Below are 15,827 nucleotides of genomic sequence, written 5' to 3'. Positions count from 1 at the left end.
GTGTTCAAGGCCAGGTTGGATGGGGCCCTGGGCAGCCTGGGCTGCTGTGAAACGGGGAGGTTGGTGGCCCTGTGTGTGGCAGGGGGCTGGAGACTCGTGGGCCTCGAGGTCCCTTCCAAGCCAGGACATTCTGTGATTCTGGGCAGTGGAACAGGCTGCAAGAGAGGCGGTGGATGCCCTGTCCCTTCCAAGGTGAGGCGGGATCAGGCCCTGGGCAGCCCGATCAAGCTGTGGATGTCCCTGTTCCTTGTGGGGAGTCGCACTAGATCATCACAAACGGTCCCTTCCGACCCTAAGGAGTCTATGGCACGATACCCGAAGCAGTGAGGCACGACGACACAAAGGACATCAATGGCCTGGTGAGCAATCAGGGCAGGCCAGAAGCCTGCGTGCTCAACAGCACCAGGGAAACTCACCAAGCAGCCCAACCAGGAAGATCCACGTCGGCCACAGAGCCTCTCTGTGCCGGCCCCAGCATTCAGCGCACCAGAGGTATTGCTGCATTGCACTGCTGGGTGCCATGGCTGCAGGGCTGCTATGGAACGGGGGGCAGGGATGGAAGGAAGAGGGCTGGGGAGGTTGGGTGGCATCCAGACTGGGAAACCGACAGCATCCCCTGATGGCCGGGATGGAGATATCTGCGGTGATCCAGACACAGCGCTCCAGCAGAGGACGGCCCTTTGTTTCCTATCAATACAAAGCCACATCTGCCAGCACGACAGAAAGAGCCCTGAGAGCCTGGGGGGTCGGCCACAAGGCGCTCGCAGAGCCGTGCCCTGACACCTGTTGCTGCCGACCAATTCCTAAGGGAGATCTGGGAGAGAACCAGGCCAAACAGGAACTGAATCCTTGTGCTCAGTGCGCTCGAGCAGCGCAGAGCGGACGGCGCTGGGTGAGGATGAAGCAAACGGCCGCTGGGGCCCAGGGCTTTCCTGCAGCTCAGCTCCCAGCCGCAACCCCACACCTCGCTCCATCGCCAGCCATGGAGCTCATGGGGCTGCAAGGACAAAGGGCAGGGAGCAGGGCAAGCTCTGGGGACCAACCCCCATTGCATCTCCAAGGGAGCTGCCCACAGCTGGCCCAAAAGCCACCCGCATACAAGCAACGCATGAACAAGGGGTTCCTGCCGTTCCAGCGTCCGCCCCACAGATTGCACAGCGCTGGAACCACTAACCAGAGGAGCCCCAGAAACCCTTCGACCCCATTGAGCCACAAAACAGAAGGAGATCCAACGAGACGCGGAACGGAATTGAAATGCGTGCCCTCAAACAACACTCAGCATGGGTGGAATGAATGCGTGGCACAGGAGACGCAGAGGGGACACGGGCAGAGGATGCAGGGAGGACGTGAGGACACAGAGGGAACGTGTCATAAAATGGGCTGCAGCAACGTGGGAGCAGACGGAGTGAGTTTGGAGGCCCAGGTTGGAGATCCCACAATGAGAATCACGAAAAAGGGAACAGAGACATCACAAGAAGGTGTTGAGCTTAGAAAGAGTTGCAGAGGAATTCTGTAGAACACAGAATCCCTTTACAGAACAGTGCATCAGCTCCAGGCATTTCTGGAGTCGCAACGCTCAGTCACCCAACCAGCGTCACCTTGAGGCTGACTGAAGCATTCCCGAAACAGATGAGAGCAAAAGAAAGGAACGTCCATCAGTCCCTCCGTTACCAGTTCAGAGAAAGGCAGAGAACCCCTTGACTGCCCTCAGAGAACAAGTGGAAGGCATCAGAAGCAGAGGCAGAGCTGACAGAGCTACTGTAAACCAGCTTACAATCCCCACAGAAAGGCAGAGACCAAAACCCCAACAGCCATCAAGAAAGAATCGCTGACCTCTTCCCACGAACCAGAGCTCACCCAGCAATCCCCAGGAGGCATCTCCAGAAAGAAACCCTGCCTGTGGGGCTGCCAGCCCTTCAATGAGGCGAGGGAGGGCTGGAGCCAGGCTCAGCCCCATCTGCCCCACGGCTGCATTGCTTCCACCTGTGCAGGCAGGGCTGCACCCCTCACCAGGTGCTCCATCACTGCTTCAGGCTGGGATCTCAAAGTTCCCCTAAAAGCAGGAAGGAAAAAATAAAGTAAAAAAAAAAAGTAATGACCGGCGGCCAATTGGGTCTGCCTGTGTGGCAAGGGGAGGTTTATGGTCCATGGACGAGCTAGGACGGTCCACGTACTTTGCTTCCAGTCTGTCCTCAATGGCAATTGGTAACATTTGTAATGAATAGGGGAGCACAGATTTCAGTGCTGATACAGCGAGGTGCTGAGAAGCTGCACATGCAGCACAAGAGCTGAGATGAGCAGCGTCAATGGAGCGAGTGCTGGCTGCCCAGCTGCCGGGCTCAGCTTACGGCCCCCAGGGAGAAACGCACGTCATCTCCTCACACAGCAATTAAAGGCCGCTGTGACATTATTGGAGGGTTTGGTGTCCTCAGGGGGTGAACCTGGCACCTGCCTGTATGGCAGCATGTGGCCTTTTGGCTCCAACAGCAATCCAAACCCCACAGAAACAGAGAGGGACCCAGAAAGCCCCTCAGTGACCTGGGAGCCACAAGGGCCCCACAGGTGGCACTGCAGGGACCCACAAATGACACCATGGGTACCCACAAATGCCCCACAGGTGGCACTGCAGGGACCCACAAATGATCCACAGCAGCCTGTGACCCACAAGTGACCCACAGGGACCCACAAGTGCCCCGCAAGGGACAAACAACTGAACCACAAGTGCCCCATAAGTCCCCCATAATTGACCCATCAGCGTCCCATAAGTGCCCCACGAGTGTCCTGTCACCAACAAGTGCCCCCCAGTGCCCCACAAGTGGCACAGCATGGACCCACAAGTGAGACACACGGCCCCAGAAGTGCCCCACAGCAGCCTGGGACCGTTAACTGGCAAAGGGACCAGGAATTGACCCATAAGTACCCCCACAAGTGGGGCAGCAGGGACCCACAAATGACTGACAGCAGCCTGGGCCCCAAAAGTGACACATCAGCGCCCCACAAGCAACGCATAAGTGACCCACAGGTCCCACATCTGCTCCCCCGGCTGCCTTGCTTCCACCTGTGCTCACTGGGCTGCACTCTTCACCAGCTGCTCCAGCACTGCTTCACATGCACTCCCCATACAACTCGCCCACCACCCCATTTTGGGGGCACCGACCCCCACCCCGCTGTCACAGCCGTGTGCCGAGGGCACCATCACCCCACTGCGCACGGCCATCAACTCCTCCCAGCACTCCACGCGCCCCACGGGCAGCCCCCAATACGCGGAACTGCCACCGCCTACCACCGAATCCCGGCATCGATCCGGCAGGAAAGTTCTTGCCGTGGTCTCTGCTGCCACCGCGTGGACAACGCGCGGAATTGCAGCTGTCTGTTGCCGAGTCCCGCCGGCAGCAAAACACATGCGCCCAGAAATGCGGAAGTGCCGATCTAACCGCTCTGCGCAGCTCATCCGCCGCTCTCTATGGTGATTAGTCCTCCGGCTAACAGCGAATATACGCCCCCCCGTCACCTTCAAAACAGCAACTGTCTCGAAAAACCACTACGGCTACGGGCAAGCAGCCGATTCCGGACCGCCGGCTCAGCGATATATTCTCCCCCACTAATCCGGGGTGCCCCTCGTCTATTTCCGCCGTTTGATGCCCGAGCCCACCCAGGAACGGAAACGGACCGGTTCGGCTCACAGCTGCCCCTCAGCGCCTTGTGGCATCCAACTCGCTCGCCTCCCGGTGAACCAGCAAACGTCCCCTTCCAACCCTAGCCCTGCACCGTCCCCCAGCCGTTTAAAAGCCCCCGCAGCAGCAGTGCAATGCTGCTCGGAGCAACTCGGAGGGGCTCGGAACGACGCGCAGCGGCTCGGAGGGACTCGGAGCTGCTCGGAACGACTCGGAGCAGCTCGCAGCGGCGCGAAAGCTGCTTGGAGCGACTCGCAGCGGCTCGGAGGTGCTCGCAGCGGCTCGGAGGGTCTCGGAGCTGCTCGATCGCGTTACCGGTGTGCAGTAGCACCGACACAAGCATGTCTCGGGAAAGCAATACATTTGAGCAAATCCGGGCTCTGTAATGCGCTATATATACGTGCCGGTTTCTGCAATGCAAGGCACATACACCAGCCGCGGCACGGTAATACGCATGCGCCAGCTCAGCACCGAACAGGGTATGCGGCTTCTTGGCACAGCACTGCGCATGCGTCGGTTACTGCATGTAGCCCGCATGCTCATCTGCTTTTACATGCTCGTTGTTGGGCACGGATTGGTTACGCAGGGACACCAGAGACCGCGGAAAAAAAGTCGGATGCAGTTCCGCATGTTGGCCACACGGGGGCAGCAAGAACTGCGCAAAAAAACTTCTTTGCAGTTCCGCATAGAAGCCACACGAGGGCAGCACAGAGAGCGGAAAAAACTTCGTTACACTTCCGCAGATTGGCCACACGAGGGCAGTACAGACCACGGAAAAAACTTCGTTGCAGTTCCGCATAGAAGCCACAAGAGGGCAGCACAGAGCGCGGAAAAAAATTCCCTGGGCATCCAGGCGGTTGTGCAATATCTCCAGACAGGGAGAAGCCACAGCCTCCCTGGGCAGCCTGTTCCAGAGCTGCGCCATCCTCACCGTGAAGAACTCCCTTCTCGTCCACGGGCGGAACTTCCCATGCTCCACTTTACGGCTATTTCCCCTTGCTTGGGGCCGCGCAGGGCTCCTCTCCCTCTCCCGCACACCTCTGGCGGAAATGCCCTCAGCACTCGCTCCCGTCGCTCTGCGGCTTCCGCCTCGCTGCTGCCCGGACAGCAACGGCTGCCACTGAGGTCTTCCGCGCCTCCAACAGCCGGCCCCCAACGACCGCTCCCCCGCACGGCGGCTCAGCCAATCACAGCCGGCGGAGCTACCGCAGATCAAGGAACCCCCGGGAGAGGGGGCAGCGCTACCGCTGACCAATGAGAGACTGGTGGGGGCGGGACAGCACTGCCGCTGACGAATAAGAGGCAGGCGGGGGCGGGACAGCGTTGCCGCTGACCAATGAGAGGCTGGGTCTGAGTGAGCTCGTCCTGCCACAGCATGATGATAACAGGGCTGCAGATGATCTGTGCAGGCAGCTTGGAGGTTGGGAGCCAGGAATGGACGCGGCCGGAGGAGAGAGGTGTTAGGGAGCAGCCAAGGCATCACAGTGCATCAAAAAGCCCTGAAAGGCGTCACAAAGCCACCACCAGGAAGCTTGGGGTTATCACGAGCAGCATCCAGGATGCTAGAGATTATTTGCTACCGTACCAAATGGGAGCTGCAGACATCCCGAAGCCAGACAAAACGGGAACAAACCTGGAGCTCTGCTTCATGCACCCTGCAGCCTCAGCGTTGCAAGCTGAGGTGCCTTGCTGTGTGTTGCATTCATCCCAGTCCTCGTGAATGAAGACTCCACAGGCATTCAAGGTGTTGAGTGAGCACGAGTGTGCTTTTATTATTAAAGGAAAGGACAGAAGGGTGTGAGAGGTCCAGGTAAAGGTGGGAATCGTCCTCTCTTGGATGGAAAGGTCACGGAGAGAGTGGCTCAGAGCTCTCAGTGCTGCTGCCCAGTGCCTGGGACTGGAGGCCTGAATCTAAGTCCTCCTCCAAGAGGCTCAGCTTCTCCTCGCTGGTGCTGACCTGCTCCAGCATGGAGGTGCTGCTGTCGGGACACACGGGCTCTGCTTGGGCTGGGCTGCACTGCAGAGGCACTGGGTCACAGTCCAGGCTGGTGCCTGTGGTTTCTGGCAGGCTCAGGTCAGCATCTTCAGCAGAGCCGGGAGAAATGAGGGCTTGAACTTGGATGAGCTCCTTGTGTCCGTCACTGTTGTTATGCGCCAGGCGGTCAGCTGATCCACAGCCACTTGTGCTTCCTAACAGCCCTCCATTCATGGAAGCACACAGCCCAGCATCACTACTTGCTCTGGCACATCTGGGTTGACAAGAGCTCGAATCACCTATAAAAGAATGAACAGGGGTTGGTGTCAAACTCTCACAAGCTGAATTATGAAAGTGGTTCTTGATCAGGGGAGATCTGAAGGTGTCAGGTATGGGCTGGAACGCTAGAAGGAAATACAAGCCCACAGACAGCAAGAATTCTATGTTGCAGAGAAGCAGAGTTTTGGAAGCAGGATTTGCACCCTTACCTGCCAGCACTACAACGTCTGTATCTGTGGGCTCCCTGGGACGGTGCTGCGGTTGGCGTTTGGCCACAGAGGATGCTTTTCTGAGGCTGAAGCAGGAACACCAACAGCCAGCTGGTGATTCCTTTATCTTGCTGGGTGGACTTGGTCTGGAGAGAGAAAACAGGGAATGGTGTGAGTTGTGCGTGAAACTCCAAAAGCATCTCTGACTCTGACAGCTCATCGGGCCATCTCACTGCCATGTCTAGTTTCTTGTGCCAGCAGGTCTGACCAACAGCTCTGCTTCGAGGAGAACTGGAATTGGATTCAGGCACGTGGCCCTGAAATCTGGAAAACCCCAATGTTTCCAGGTACAGCCAGCACAGGCCGGGATAGACGTCAGCATGGCTTTATGCAGCTCGAGACTGCCTGCCCAGCAAGGAGGGAATGCCAGCCCTGTGTGGCTAAACTCAGCTTGGCGGGCAACTGAATGTGAGTTCAGTCTCACAGTGCAAAGGGAGTGGAGATTCACTGCAACACTTCAGGCACCATTCATTAAATCTAGTTTCCACAAGTTTAGGCACTAGAAATAGTGGGGACAAAACAAACACAAGCCACCCAAACAGTGATGATAGCTGCTGGAAAACAAAGTCCTCTTTACCTTTCAGATGGAAAGTCGATGACTGTGTGGAATTTCCCCCGTACAGCTGCGGGGCCTTCTTCCACCTCTATGTCCCTGCTCTCAGTCACAACCACAGGAGAGCTGCTGTGGCCTCGCCTCCGTGCCTGCGCCTCCTCCAGGCTGAGCAGCTCTGTAGCAGGAGAAGATGCCTGCACAGACTGGGGCCCTGAGAGAGAACTGTGCCCTGGAAGGGAAAACCACAGGTGAGAGCCAGGATCAGAAAGCGGCAGCACAGCCATCACAGGTCCGGGGCAGCTGCTGTGTTTTCCTCAGACTTGCTTAACCAAGCCGCTGCAAGAAGAGCAGCTCAAAATAACCATGTGCTCAGAGGTGTGTCTATGGCAAAGGATGCAGTCATAATTAAGAGCAGCTCCCTGTATCGAAACAGGCAAACAAAAACCCTAGAAAGCAGGTATGGTGAACTCAGAAAGCTTCGCTGCCACACTTTCACCAAGCTTCACCTGCTTCCAAGACATCATAGTGACGGTGACAGGACCAAGATAAAGCTAATGGAGGAAGACACTCACCTGCTCCACCTGCGAGGTCACGTCCAGATGTGGAGCAGAAGAGGACGTCTGTGTGGTCGATGATGAATTCCACCACAGACGACTGCGTCTGCAGTTCCGTGCAGGCAGCTCTCCCACTGGCGCAGGCAGACTCGCTCTGCTGTGATCTGTAGAAAAGGCAGGTTTTAGAAGTCATTCAGCCAAGATCGCTTCCCCAAGTCTGAACTGTTGCATCCCAAAGCTGTCACATTTGTTCTCTGGAGACTTCCGCAGTGGGCAATCAGTGATGCCACTGAAGAAGTTCTCCTGGCTGATCAAGGACACACCAGTCCCATCTACACAAGAGAGCAGCAATGCTCAGCTAGAAATTGCGCCCACGTGGGGTTGGAGAACAGTCCAGGCTCCTGCTCTGCTGTCAGCCACTCACTGCAGATTTTACAGGAGAAGAGCACATGTGGTGCAGAAGAAGGGAGGACTGCTTTATTCTACTGGAGAACAGATGTAAGCGTTCTGTTGAAACGGAAAAAGAAGTTTACCTTAAGAGGTTTGGAGCCCACACAATCGCTAAGTTCTTCGCATGCATGTTTGTGGTGGAGCAGTGCCCAGCCAGACAGGCCAAGTGTCTCATCAGATACGCCAAGGTCCTGGGAAACAAGAGAGGCAAATGTTCAGCACCAGCCAGCATGCCGTGCTGTGACTCACAAAGCAAACCTCAATTCACACTAGTTGTTATTAGTGCTACTGATGCTGAAGATGAAGTAGATCCAACTTGACCAAGTGCCACGCTGCAGAACCCAGCACCAGCACAGCACAGCCACAGCCATCAGCTGCACCAAGCGTGCCCCCGTGCCCAGGAACTGACCCAATAAATTAACCCTGTAAATTAAACCCGTGTGTCCTTCAACCGCTTCAACATACCCAGGCATCGTGTTGCTCACGTCAGACAAAGCCTGGAATCGCTCCAATGCCCTCTGAAGTGCAGCAGGGCTGAGCTCAGCAGGCTGAGGGCAGCACTGACCTGTAGTGAGGAGCGGGCAGCTGCTGGATGACGTCCCGCATTCTGACCAGCCGCTCCTCCTCCGTAGTGGCACCAACAGCATCCTGGAAAAGGGCAGAAAGGGATTGAGACACAAATCAGGCGAGATACCTGCCGCAGGGTCGGGAACCATGGGCACAGCGCGCTGCTGGTCAGCACTGAGAAAGATTTTAGGCCTCCCCAGAGGCAACTGGCGAACATAGAGGCACGCAGCTGGTGCCACCACGGCCAAGGAGTCCAAGCACCGGGCCGGTTTACAGCCTGGTTGGGCAGCTCAGCTCCTCACAGGGGGCATTCATCTCCAAGTACCCTTGGCTATTAATCCCCTTCCCGTTCCAGAAATAGTTGGGAATAGCAAAAAACAAACAAACAAACAAATAACACAGGAATTCTCGTAAGCATTGTGAATATGGAAATAACCACCTCCTGGGGCCACCAGAAGCGGCATCAGCACGATGCAGGATGTGGCAAAGACATGCGAGTAAACCCCGTGGGGCTAACAGAAGAAGGGCCTCAGAGCTGGGGCACTGCTGCAGCCATCTCCCAAGAGGCCCAGGGAAGAGGGAAAGGAAAGGCGTTGCCTTGTGCTTACCGAGAACTTGTCGTACAGCTGGTCGGTCAGCAGGGGGGTCGGGAGCTCCCTGAAGTACATTTTGCAGAGGGAGCTCGCGCTGTGAACGTCGCGGACGGTTAGCTCAGGAACCTGCTCAGACTCAAATTCCTGGCTGCAGAGAAGGACACAAAAACGGTTGAGAAAGAGGAAAGCAAGTCAAAAGCCACACCCAATGCAATCAAGAGTTGGAAGGGCTTCCTGATGTACAGGAGAACACAACCACTCGGCCACCAGCACCACGTCAGCCGTGCTGGATGGGATGTTCCCAAAGAAGACCTTCTCTTGGTGCTAAGGCATTGCCCGCAGGCCTCTGAACGCCCGCAACAGGGCACGTGCCCCTGCTGGCAGCTGTGTCTGTCAGTCGCAGCACTCTTACCGCAGTCTCTGGACGTTGGACGCCACGCCGGACAGGCGGTATATCCCCTGCACCACGCCATGCTGCTCGATGAACTCGGCGCAGCTCTGGAGGACCTGGGGGACTAAAGAACACGTGCCGGCGGTTACTGGAGCTCCTCATTCAAGTCCTGGCTCAGGCTGCGCTCCCGCCACATCCCATCCACTAAGCCCAGCCAGGCTACTGCTGTGTTCTTCCTTGAAGGGGACAGCTGTCAGAGACACCTCTGCAGGAGCTGCTGAGGAAACTGGACAGAGATGAGTTCTTTGCATTCCAGAAATGCCAGGACCTAGGAATCAGCCTGGAGAAAGTAATTCCGGGGAAGCCGCAGACATTGCAAGTCCCATCACAGCTCCCACGGGAATGGAGGTGGAAAATCTCACGCCCGGAAGGAGCTGGGAAACTGAGGCAGGACACTCTCTTTGGCCAAAAGGCTTCCTTTCTTTTCAGGCTACCAGGGGATTGGCTTACAGGCTTTGCTTTAAGCAAATACAAATGTGCTTGTCCCTTAGGAGCATTTCCCTTGCAGCCATCACCTACTCAGTTGATCTTTCAGTCGTCAACTCCCATTCCCCGTTTCTCCATTGGTATCAACCTGCCCCTTGCTAGATACCATCTCCCTTTCAGCTTTAGGTTCCCAAACAGGGAGGCTCTCAGGAATGGGCTGTCCCTTACCATCACGACCAGAGTGAAGAAGATGCTCTCCCAGGTCACGGCCGAACACCCTCTCCTTCTCCACCTCCCGCTCTTTCCGTTGCTTTGGCCGGGCCTTCACCACGGAACGAAGGAAGGTGAGGAGCTTGCCGCGCTTCTTTGGCACTGCACCACAAAAGGAAGAAACCAGTTCATCTCAGGTTTGGCTCCGTTGGACGAGGCCGAGCACAACACATTCTACAGAGCACCTCAAAATGGGAAGAACATGATGAGCAAGTGCGCACCAAAATGGATTTTCCCCAACCCTGGAGGAGTCCAAGGCCAGACTGGATGGGGCCCTGGGCAGCCTGGTCCAGTCCCACATTAAATGTGGAGCTTGGTTGGCAGCCCAGCTTGAGGCAGGGGGCTTGGAGCTTGATGATCCTTGAGCTCCCTTCCATCCCAAGCCATTCTACAAGGATTCTAGGATTTCCCCAGCTCCAGTCATAAACACAGGAGGACTGGGCCAAATCTCTGCACGTTCTGATGGAGTTTAATGCACTCCTCTTGCTTAGCTTGCTCAACCTGCGCATTAAGGACCCTCTTGAAAAGCCACGTTCTGATCAAGCACAGAAGCACTAGCACAACCAGACCTCTATCTGTCCACCAGGGACGCTGGCTGTTCTCAGCCTCGTACTGACTGGCAGGAGAACTACCTTTGCCTTCCCTCATTCTCACTGTCTACAAACACCAGCCATACGCCCCGTGCTATGCATGAAGGATCATCAGCACACAGGATAACGTGGGAAGGATAAGGGAGGTATTAAACACGGAACACACCCAAAAAAGACTCCATTTTGCTTCCCTGCACCACCAAATGTATCATCCGTACCTGGCTTTGGCACTGAATTGATGAGACTCTCCGGGATTTTTCCATTAATGAGCTCCACACACTCACCAGGGAAAAATCCAACCTGTAACAAGAAGAAGAAGAGAGGTGTGATACTGAAGGCAGCGTTTCTCAGGCCTGAACTGTTCAAACATCACATTTTCCTCATAACGTGCCTGCCGGATGCTCCGTAAGACAATCCAACAAAAAAATGGCCTGCTTAAAATTAATAATTGTTCCAAATTGGCAGGCAAATATCCATAAAACTGTGTATGGAGCAGGGAAAGGACAAGTATGCTATGCACCCCTAAATATCAAGCGTGCCCGAAGGGAAAGAATTCATACAGAAGCTATATATTATAGATGGATGCAGCTAGATCTGAGTTAGCACAGCCTATGAACTTTCTGCTTGCTGACTGAGATGCAGCTGCCATCTCCAGCTCTGAGCTACCCAGCCTTCTGCAGCCAGCAGCAGCAGCAAGCACACAGAGGCTCTGTTACCCTGCCTCATCTCGGCTGACAGGCAGCGACTTCCTGAAAGACACTGACTTCACCTTCTGCATGGGTGCAAGCACAAGAGCTCAGAGACACTGAAACACGTGTCCTAGCTGCTGCATTTCCAAAGGTGCGGTTCAGTGGCCGTGACCTGATGCATGCTGAGAAGGCTCTTCTTTCTAAGTTAACTGAGGAGGCAGTTTCCTACAAAGACCAACTTTCAGCTCTGGCCTAAGCCCACAGCAAAAGGGAAAGTCCTCTAACACCAGCACAAGGAAACCATTTTCCATGTGGAGCCATGCTGTGCAGGCAGGGCAGCTCTAAGCTGAGATTCCTGCCTCGACCCAAGTTGCGCTCTCACGTCTGAAGCTTGTGCCTACCTGAAAGCCGTGCTTGCCTCTCCAGCGGGGGCTCAGCTCCTGAGGCGGCATATCGATGACGCACACGAGGTCTCCCACCTGCAAGAGATTGCAACGTCAATCCCAGCTTCAGCACGGCTGGGAGGAAAGCGCAGCTCAAATGACTGCATTCTTCTGCACTGCCCAATATCGTCAAGCTTGAGAGCCATTGCACCAGTGCAGCTCTTCAGGCATTTGCAGTCGTACAACTGAACTGGGAGGTAGAAGCGTCACTACGTTTCACAATGTACAGAATACAGCTGTTCTGCAGGAAATGGTTCTCAAAAGCAGCAGGGGACAGAAGAGCTCCGATTAAATCGCAGACCTAAGTTAGCAGGGCTTCCTGAACAGACCTACACCACACATACACCGGTCTGCTGTTGCTCAGACACCAGGCTACAACACTGGGCAGTAGCTCTTTGATCACAAGATTCCAATGCCAAATAGAGCCATAGTTTAGAGATGGCTGAACTCCTCCCTGCATCCAACCCAGTGCAAGTCTAATCTGGATCTGAATCTGCTGGGCTTCACCTCACCAAACACTCTGAAGGTGTCTGAGAATATTCCTGATAGCTTCACATGTTATACTCTTCTGTACAGGACAACAAGGAATGCCCTTAACTGCCTACCTCCAAGGAGAGTTCACCCGGTGCCTGGGCAACGTATCTCTTAATAACGTGGGCAGCAGCAATAGCTGGGATATTAAGAGATGACTCCTCACAGACCAGCAGGGGCTTCCCGTTGTTCTCAGCCTGAAACAGAGAGCACAGGCCATGGTGAGGAGCTGAGGGCAAACGAGGAGGATTTCAGGCTGAGGAGCACGTCAGCAGAGGAAGCTGCAGGAAATGCACTCGGTCCTCATCATGGGCACACAAGAAGGAACGGCAAGGCTAAGAACATGCCCGCAGCAAGGAAAGAAAGCCTTTAAGGCAGCTTTTCAGTGACACTGATAGAGCCGCAAGGATTCGCTCTCTCTTGAAAAGCAGGAGAGCACATCTGCAGCTCACTCTGCTGGCTCAAATCAGGGAACAAAGACCAATCAGAGCTCCGTACTCTACCTCCATCCGTGTCATGTCAGGCCCACAGCTGATCTCGCTGCACGCGACGCCCATCACAGCAGGCACGACAAGCTGGAACTGAAGAGAAACACGCTCATATTTTCTCTCTTCACACACCACAGTATTGAGAGACTACCGGAGAACTACCCTTGGCTATCCTCTGGCACAGGCAGGTGCTCTAGAAGCAACCACTCTGTTCACTCCATTCAAATGGGACAGCCCATTAGGCAGCATTTGACCAAGCAGCTGTCCCTCTGCTAGCAGATGGGGACTGGCACAAAGCAGCAGATGCATTCACCCAGGGCGCTCTGACAGCGCAGCAGCAGGGCAGTGAGAGGAATCATTGCTGCAGGTGCATCTGCTCCCTGGCCACGGCTCCCAGCAGCCTCACCACCGGCACCTGCTGCAGCCCCGCACATCAAGGACATTTCCTTGATTGCATCTCTGCTGTGCTCCCTACAGCTGCCGCGCACACTCACACAGCCCAAGCGTGCGTGCTTGTGACCTTGGGTCACGCTCTGCAGCTCGGCACAAACTGGGCCTAGGACTCTTTGCCTAAGGGTTTGGTTTCCTTCAGACCAGCTGGTCACAGCACCACACACAGCATCCTTCTGAGGGCGGAGCTGCAGGGGAAGGGAAAAAGCCCACACGGGACCAGTGTCCCATCAAAGCTGAGTGAGGCTGTGTTACCAAACATGGTGCGACACAGTGCTGGTCAACCACGTGGGGGGACAAAGCGTGGCACGTACCTGGCAGGAGATCAGAACAAGGTAGACAATTCCTTGAACTCGCAGCTGTTTCTTGTCACTTTGCTCTGTTCTTCCACGAGCGAAAGCTGCACCAAGGGAGCGGGTAGAGGAGAGAGAAGGAACAGGTCTGTGAGCTTGCACAATGGAGCAAAGATGACAAGGGAAAAACCATGGGACAAATGCCATCTTTGTGGATCGCTTGGGAATGCAGGTACTGGCTGAAAGTTACGTCTGATGGACAAGAGTAAGCAGCATGAGCTGCTAGGAGCTCCACCAGCCAGCAGTTCTCAACAGCTCACTGCCCACCCCTCTATCCCACGCCCTGTCTCAGCTTACCTACAAGATGCTGCGCAAGACACAAGGGGTGAAAACGAAGGCACTCAGTCGCTGCACAAGGGCAACAAGCGAGCTACTCACGCAGAGCTCAAGCGCTCCAATGAAGGGACGCAGCACGCACTGCTCCTCCCCTCATTCCAGCCACTTGTGACATCACTAAGGGCCACCAGGCTGTTCCGCCATGACAACAGGGTGGGGAGGCAAGACCATGTCACAGGACCAGAAGATTCCAACACAGCACCCAACATTCTAGAATCAGCGGGCGGTTGGAATTCTACCTCAGCCCAATCCTGCAGAAGCTGCCATGCGGTTGTCATGACCACAGCGCAGGACCCAGCGCTTGCTCCTGTGCAGCCTCCTACGACTGGCCTCAGCTGTGCAGCCTCGTACGACTGGCCTCAGGCCGTCCCTCTGCAGGGCCTTCCTGCCCTCGGGCAGATGGACGTTGCTTCCCAACAGTGTACCTTGCAGCGCAGGGCCTATGTACAATCCACACTGGAGTCCTATAGATCTCTATCAAGCTATCTATACCTAGACACACAGTCTCGACTACCATCTTTTTTCTCAGTCTTGAGGTACACCATTCAGCTGTTTCATTGCCATCAAACAACCCCACTGACGGCACACTGCTGACACAACGTCCTTGCAAACACAGCAGCAACTCCTGGCACTGATAGCTCCGGGTACAACAAGCACAGGGCTCTGGGTTGCTTTGGATGCAGTTGCAGCATGGATCTGAGGGCTTTGTGGAAGGGGATATATTGCAAATTGCACAGACGTTTTCACACCATTTCTCTTTCGGCATGGTCCCAGCACCTGGCATGCTGATCATCATCCTGAATATACATTTTGTCAAACTTCTACAACTAATGAAATAGTTCCTTACCAAACACAATCTGATCACTCTTCTGGCCATATTTTGTTCCAGCTACCGCTTCCTGCGGGTGCCACAAACAGCGCTGCATCACCTATAGCTCTCTGCCCTTACAGTTCTCACGCTGTCTGGGCAGTCCTCGTGGCCTCAAAACTCTCTCATGCCACACGTGCCACATTCTGAGGCACAGAATATATATCACACTACTTCAAAACACCTTTTTTTTTATAATATAATGATACTAGGCATAATCATCTGGAGCTAGAGCAATATGAAAAAATTCCCTTCAGTTCAACCGTAAGTCTGCCCCATGGACTCCAGAAGAGCTCTAAGAATACGCAGGGTGGACATGGATGGCAGCTACCATAAGAGTAAGCAATGACAAATGTGGTTGTGAGCCATGCTGTGTCATTGCATCTGCAGGCAGGGATTCTCCTTGGACTGAGCAGAGCGCAGATGCAGCCTGAGAAAAGAACTTAGGATCATTCAGGAAAAGGAAATGAGTTGAGTAATTAATTGAAGAAACTCACGTTCTAAAGGTACTTAGAAGGACAGAGTATTTCCCAACAGAATGGGTTTAACTGTCTATTCCCTGTTTTGTTGGACAGGTCTACTCTATGTATGCTTAGACTGACCTGAGAGGGCATGCTTCAGCACACCCCAGAATTTCCAGTTTCCACATCGTCCAGGCAGCGCAAGTGCGGTGTACGTCTCCCTTGGCACAGACATCAAGCTTTTCTTCCTGTGCAATCAAACACGTAGCGAGTCAGAAAGGACTCGTGAACGTGAAACTCATTTTGCACGCAGCGTTAGAATATAGCTAAGGTACCTCCACTGAGATGAGCAAGCTTCGGTTTGGGTTTGGGTTTAAAGGCTGCCAGCTTAGATAGAAACACTGCCATTCGGAAGGCTAAGAAACCTTGGCGCTTAAAATTCCTGGAGACTTGGAGAGTTCTCAAAGAAACCTTGAAAAGCTGCCTTGAAGTATTCCTGTTGAAAATTGCTGGGATGCCTTACCACATCATTCACCAGGACCATTCATATCATACAC

General features: G+C 54.6%; 1 protein-coding gene across 1 annotated transcript; it reads right to left on the bottom strand.

Moving 5' to 3' along the window:
- Window positions 1–5,446: 5,446 nt before the first annotated feature.
- LOC125692757 (rho GTPase-activating protein 32-like) lies at window positions 5,447–11,792 on the bottom strand. The gene is made up of 11 exons (XM_048943692.1): window positions 11,742–11,792; window positions 10,870–10,951; window positions 10,020–10,163; window positions 9,327–9,429; window positions 8,930–9,062; window positions 8,320–8,402; window positions 7,838–7,945; window positions 7,323–7,468; window positions 6,775–6,979; window positions 6,138–6,283; window positions 5,447–5,948 (listed from the first exon to the last, which is right to left on the bottom strand). The coding sequence occupies exons 1-11, from the start codon at window positions 11,790–11,792 to the stop codon at window positions 5,521–5,523; spliced, it is 1,629 nt and encodes a 542-aa protein (XP_048799649.1). The 3' UTR covers window positions 5,447–5,520.
- Window positions 11,793–15,827: the final 4,035 nt, after the last annotated feature.

Source organism: Lagopus muta, chromosome 1, assembly GCF_023343835.1.
Source record: "Lagopus muta isolate bLagMut1 chromosome 1, bLagMut1 primary, whole genome shotgun sequence".
In the NCBI taxonomy this organism is placed as follows: domain Eukaryota; kingdom Metazoa; phylum Chordata; class Aves; order Galliformes; family Phasianidae; genus Lagopus; species Lagopus muta.
The sequence above is the reverse complement of the archived record's forward strand: the minus strand, read 5'-3'. Positions and strand labels throughout refer to the sequence as shown.

Coding starts and splice junctions, on each gene's coding strand:
- LOC125692757 (XM_048943692.1), bottom strand. CDS start 11,792: ATGCCGCCTCAGGAGCTGAGCCCCCGCTGGAGAGGCAAGCACGGCTTT. Junction 10,952..11,741: donor GAGGCAAGCACGGCTTTCAG/GTAGGCACAAGC, acceptor TTCTTGTTACAG/GTTGGATTTTTCCCTGGTGA. Junction 7,946..8,319: donor CTGCCCGCTCCTCACTACAG/GTCAGTGCTGCC, acceptor CTTGTTTCCCAG/GACCTTGGCGTATCTGATGA.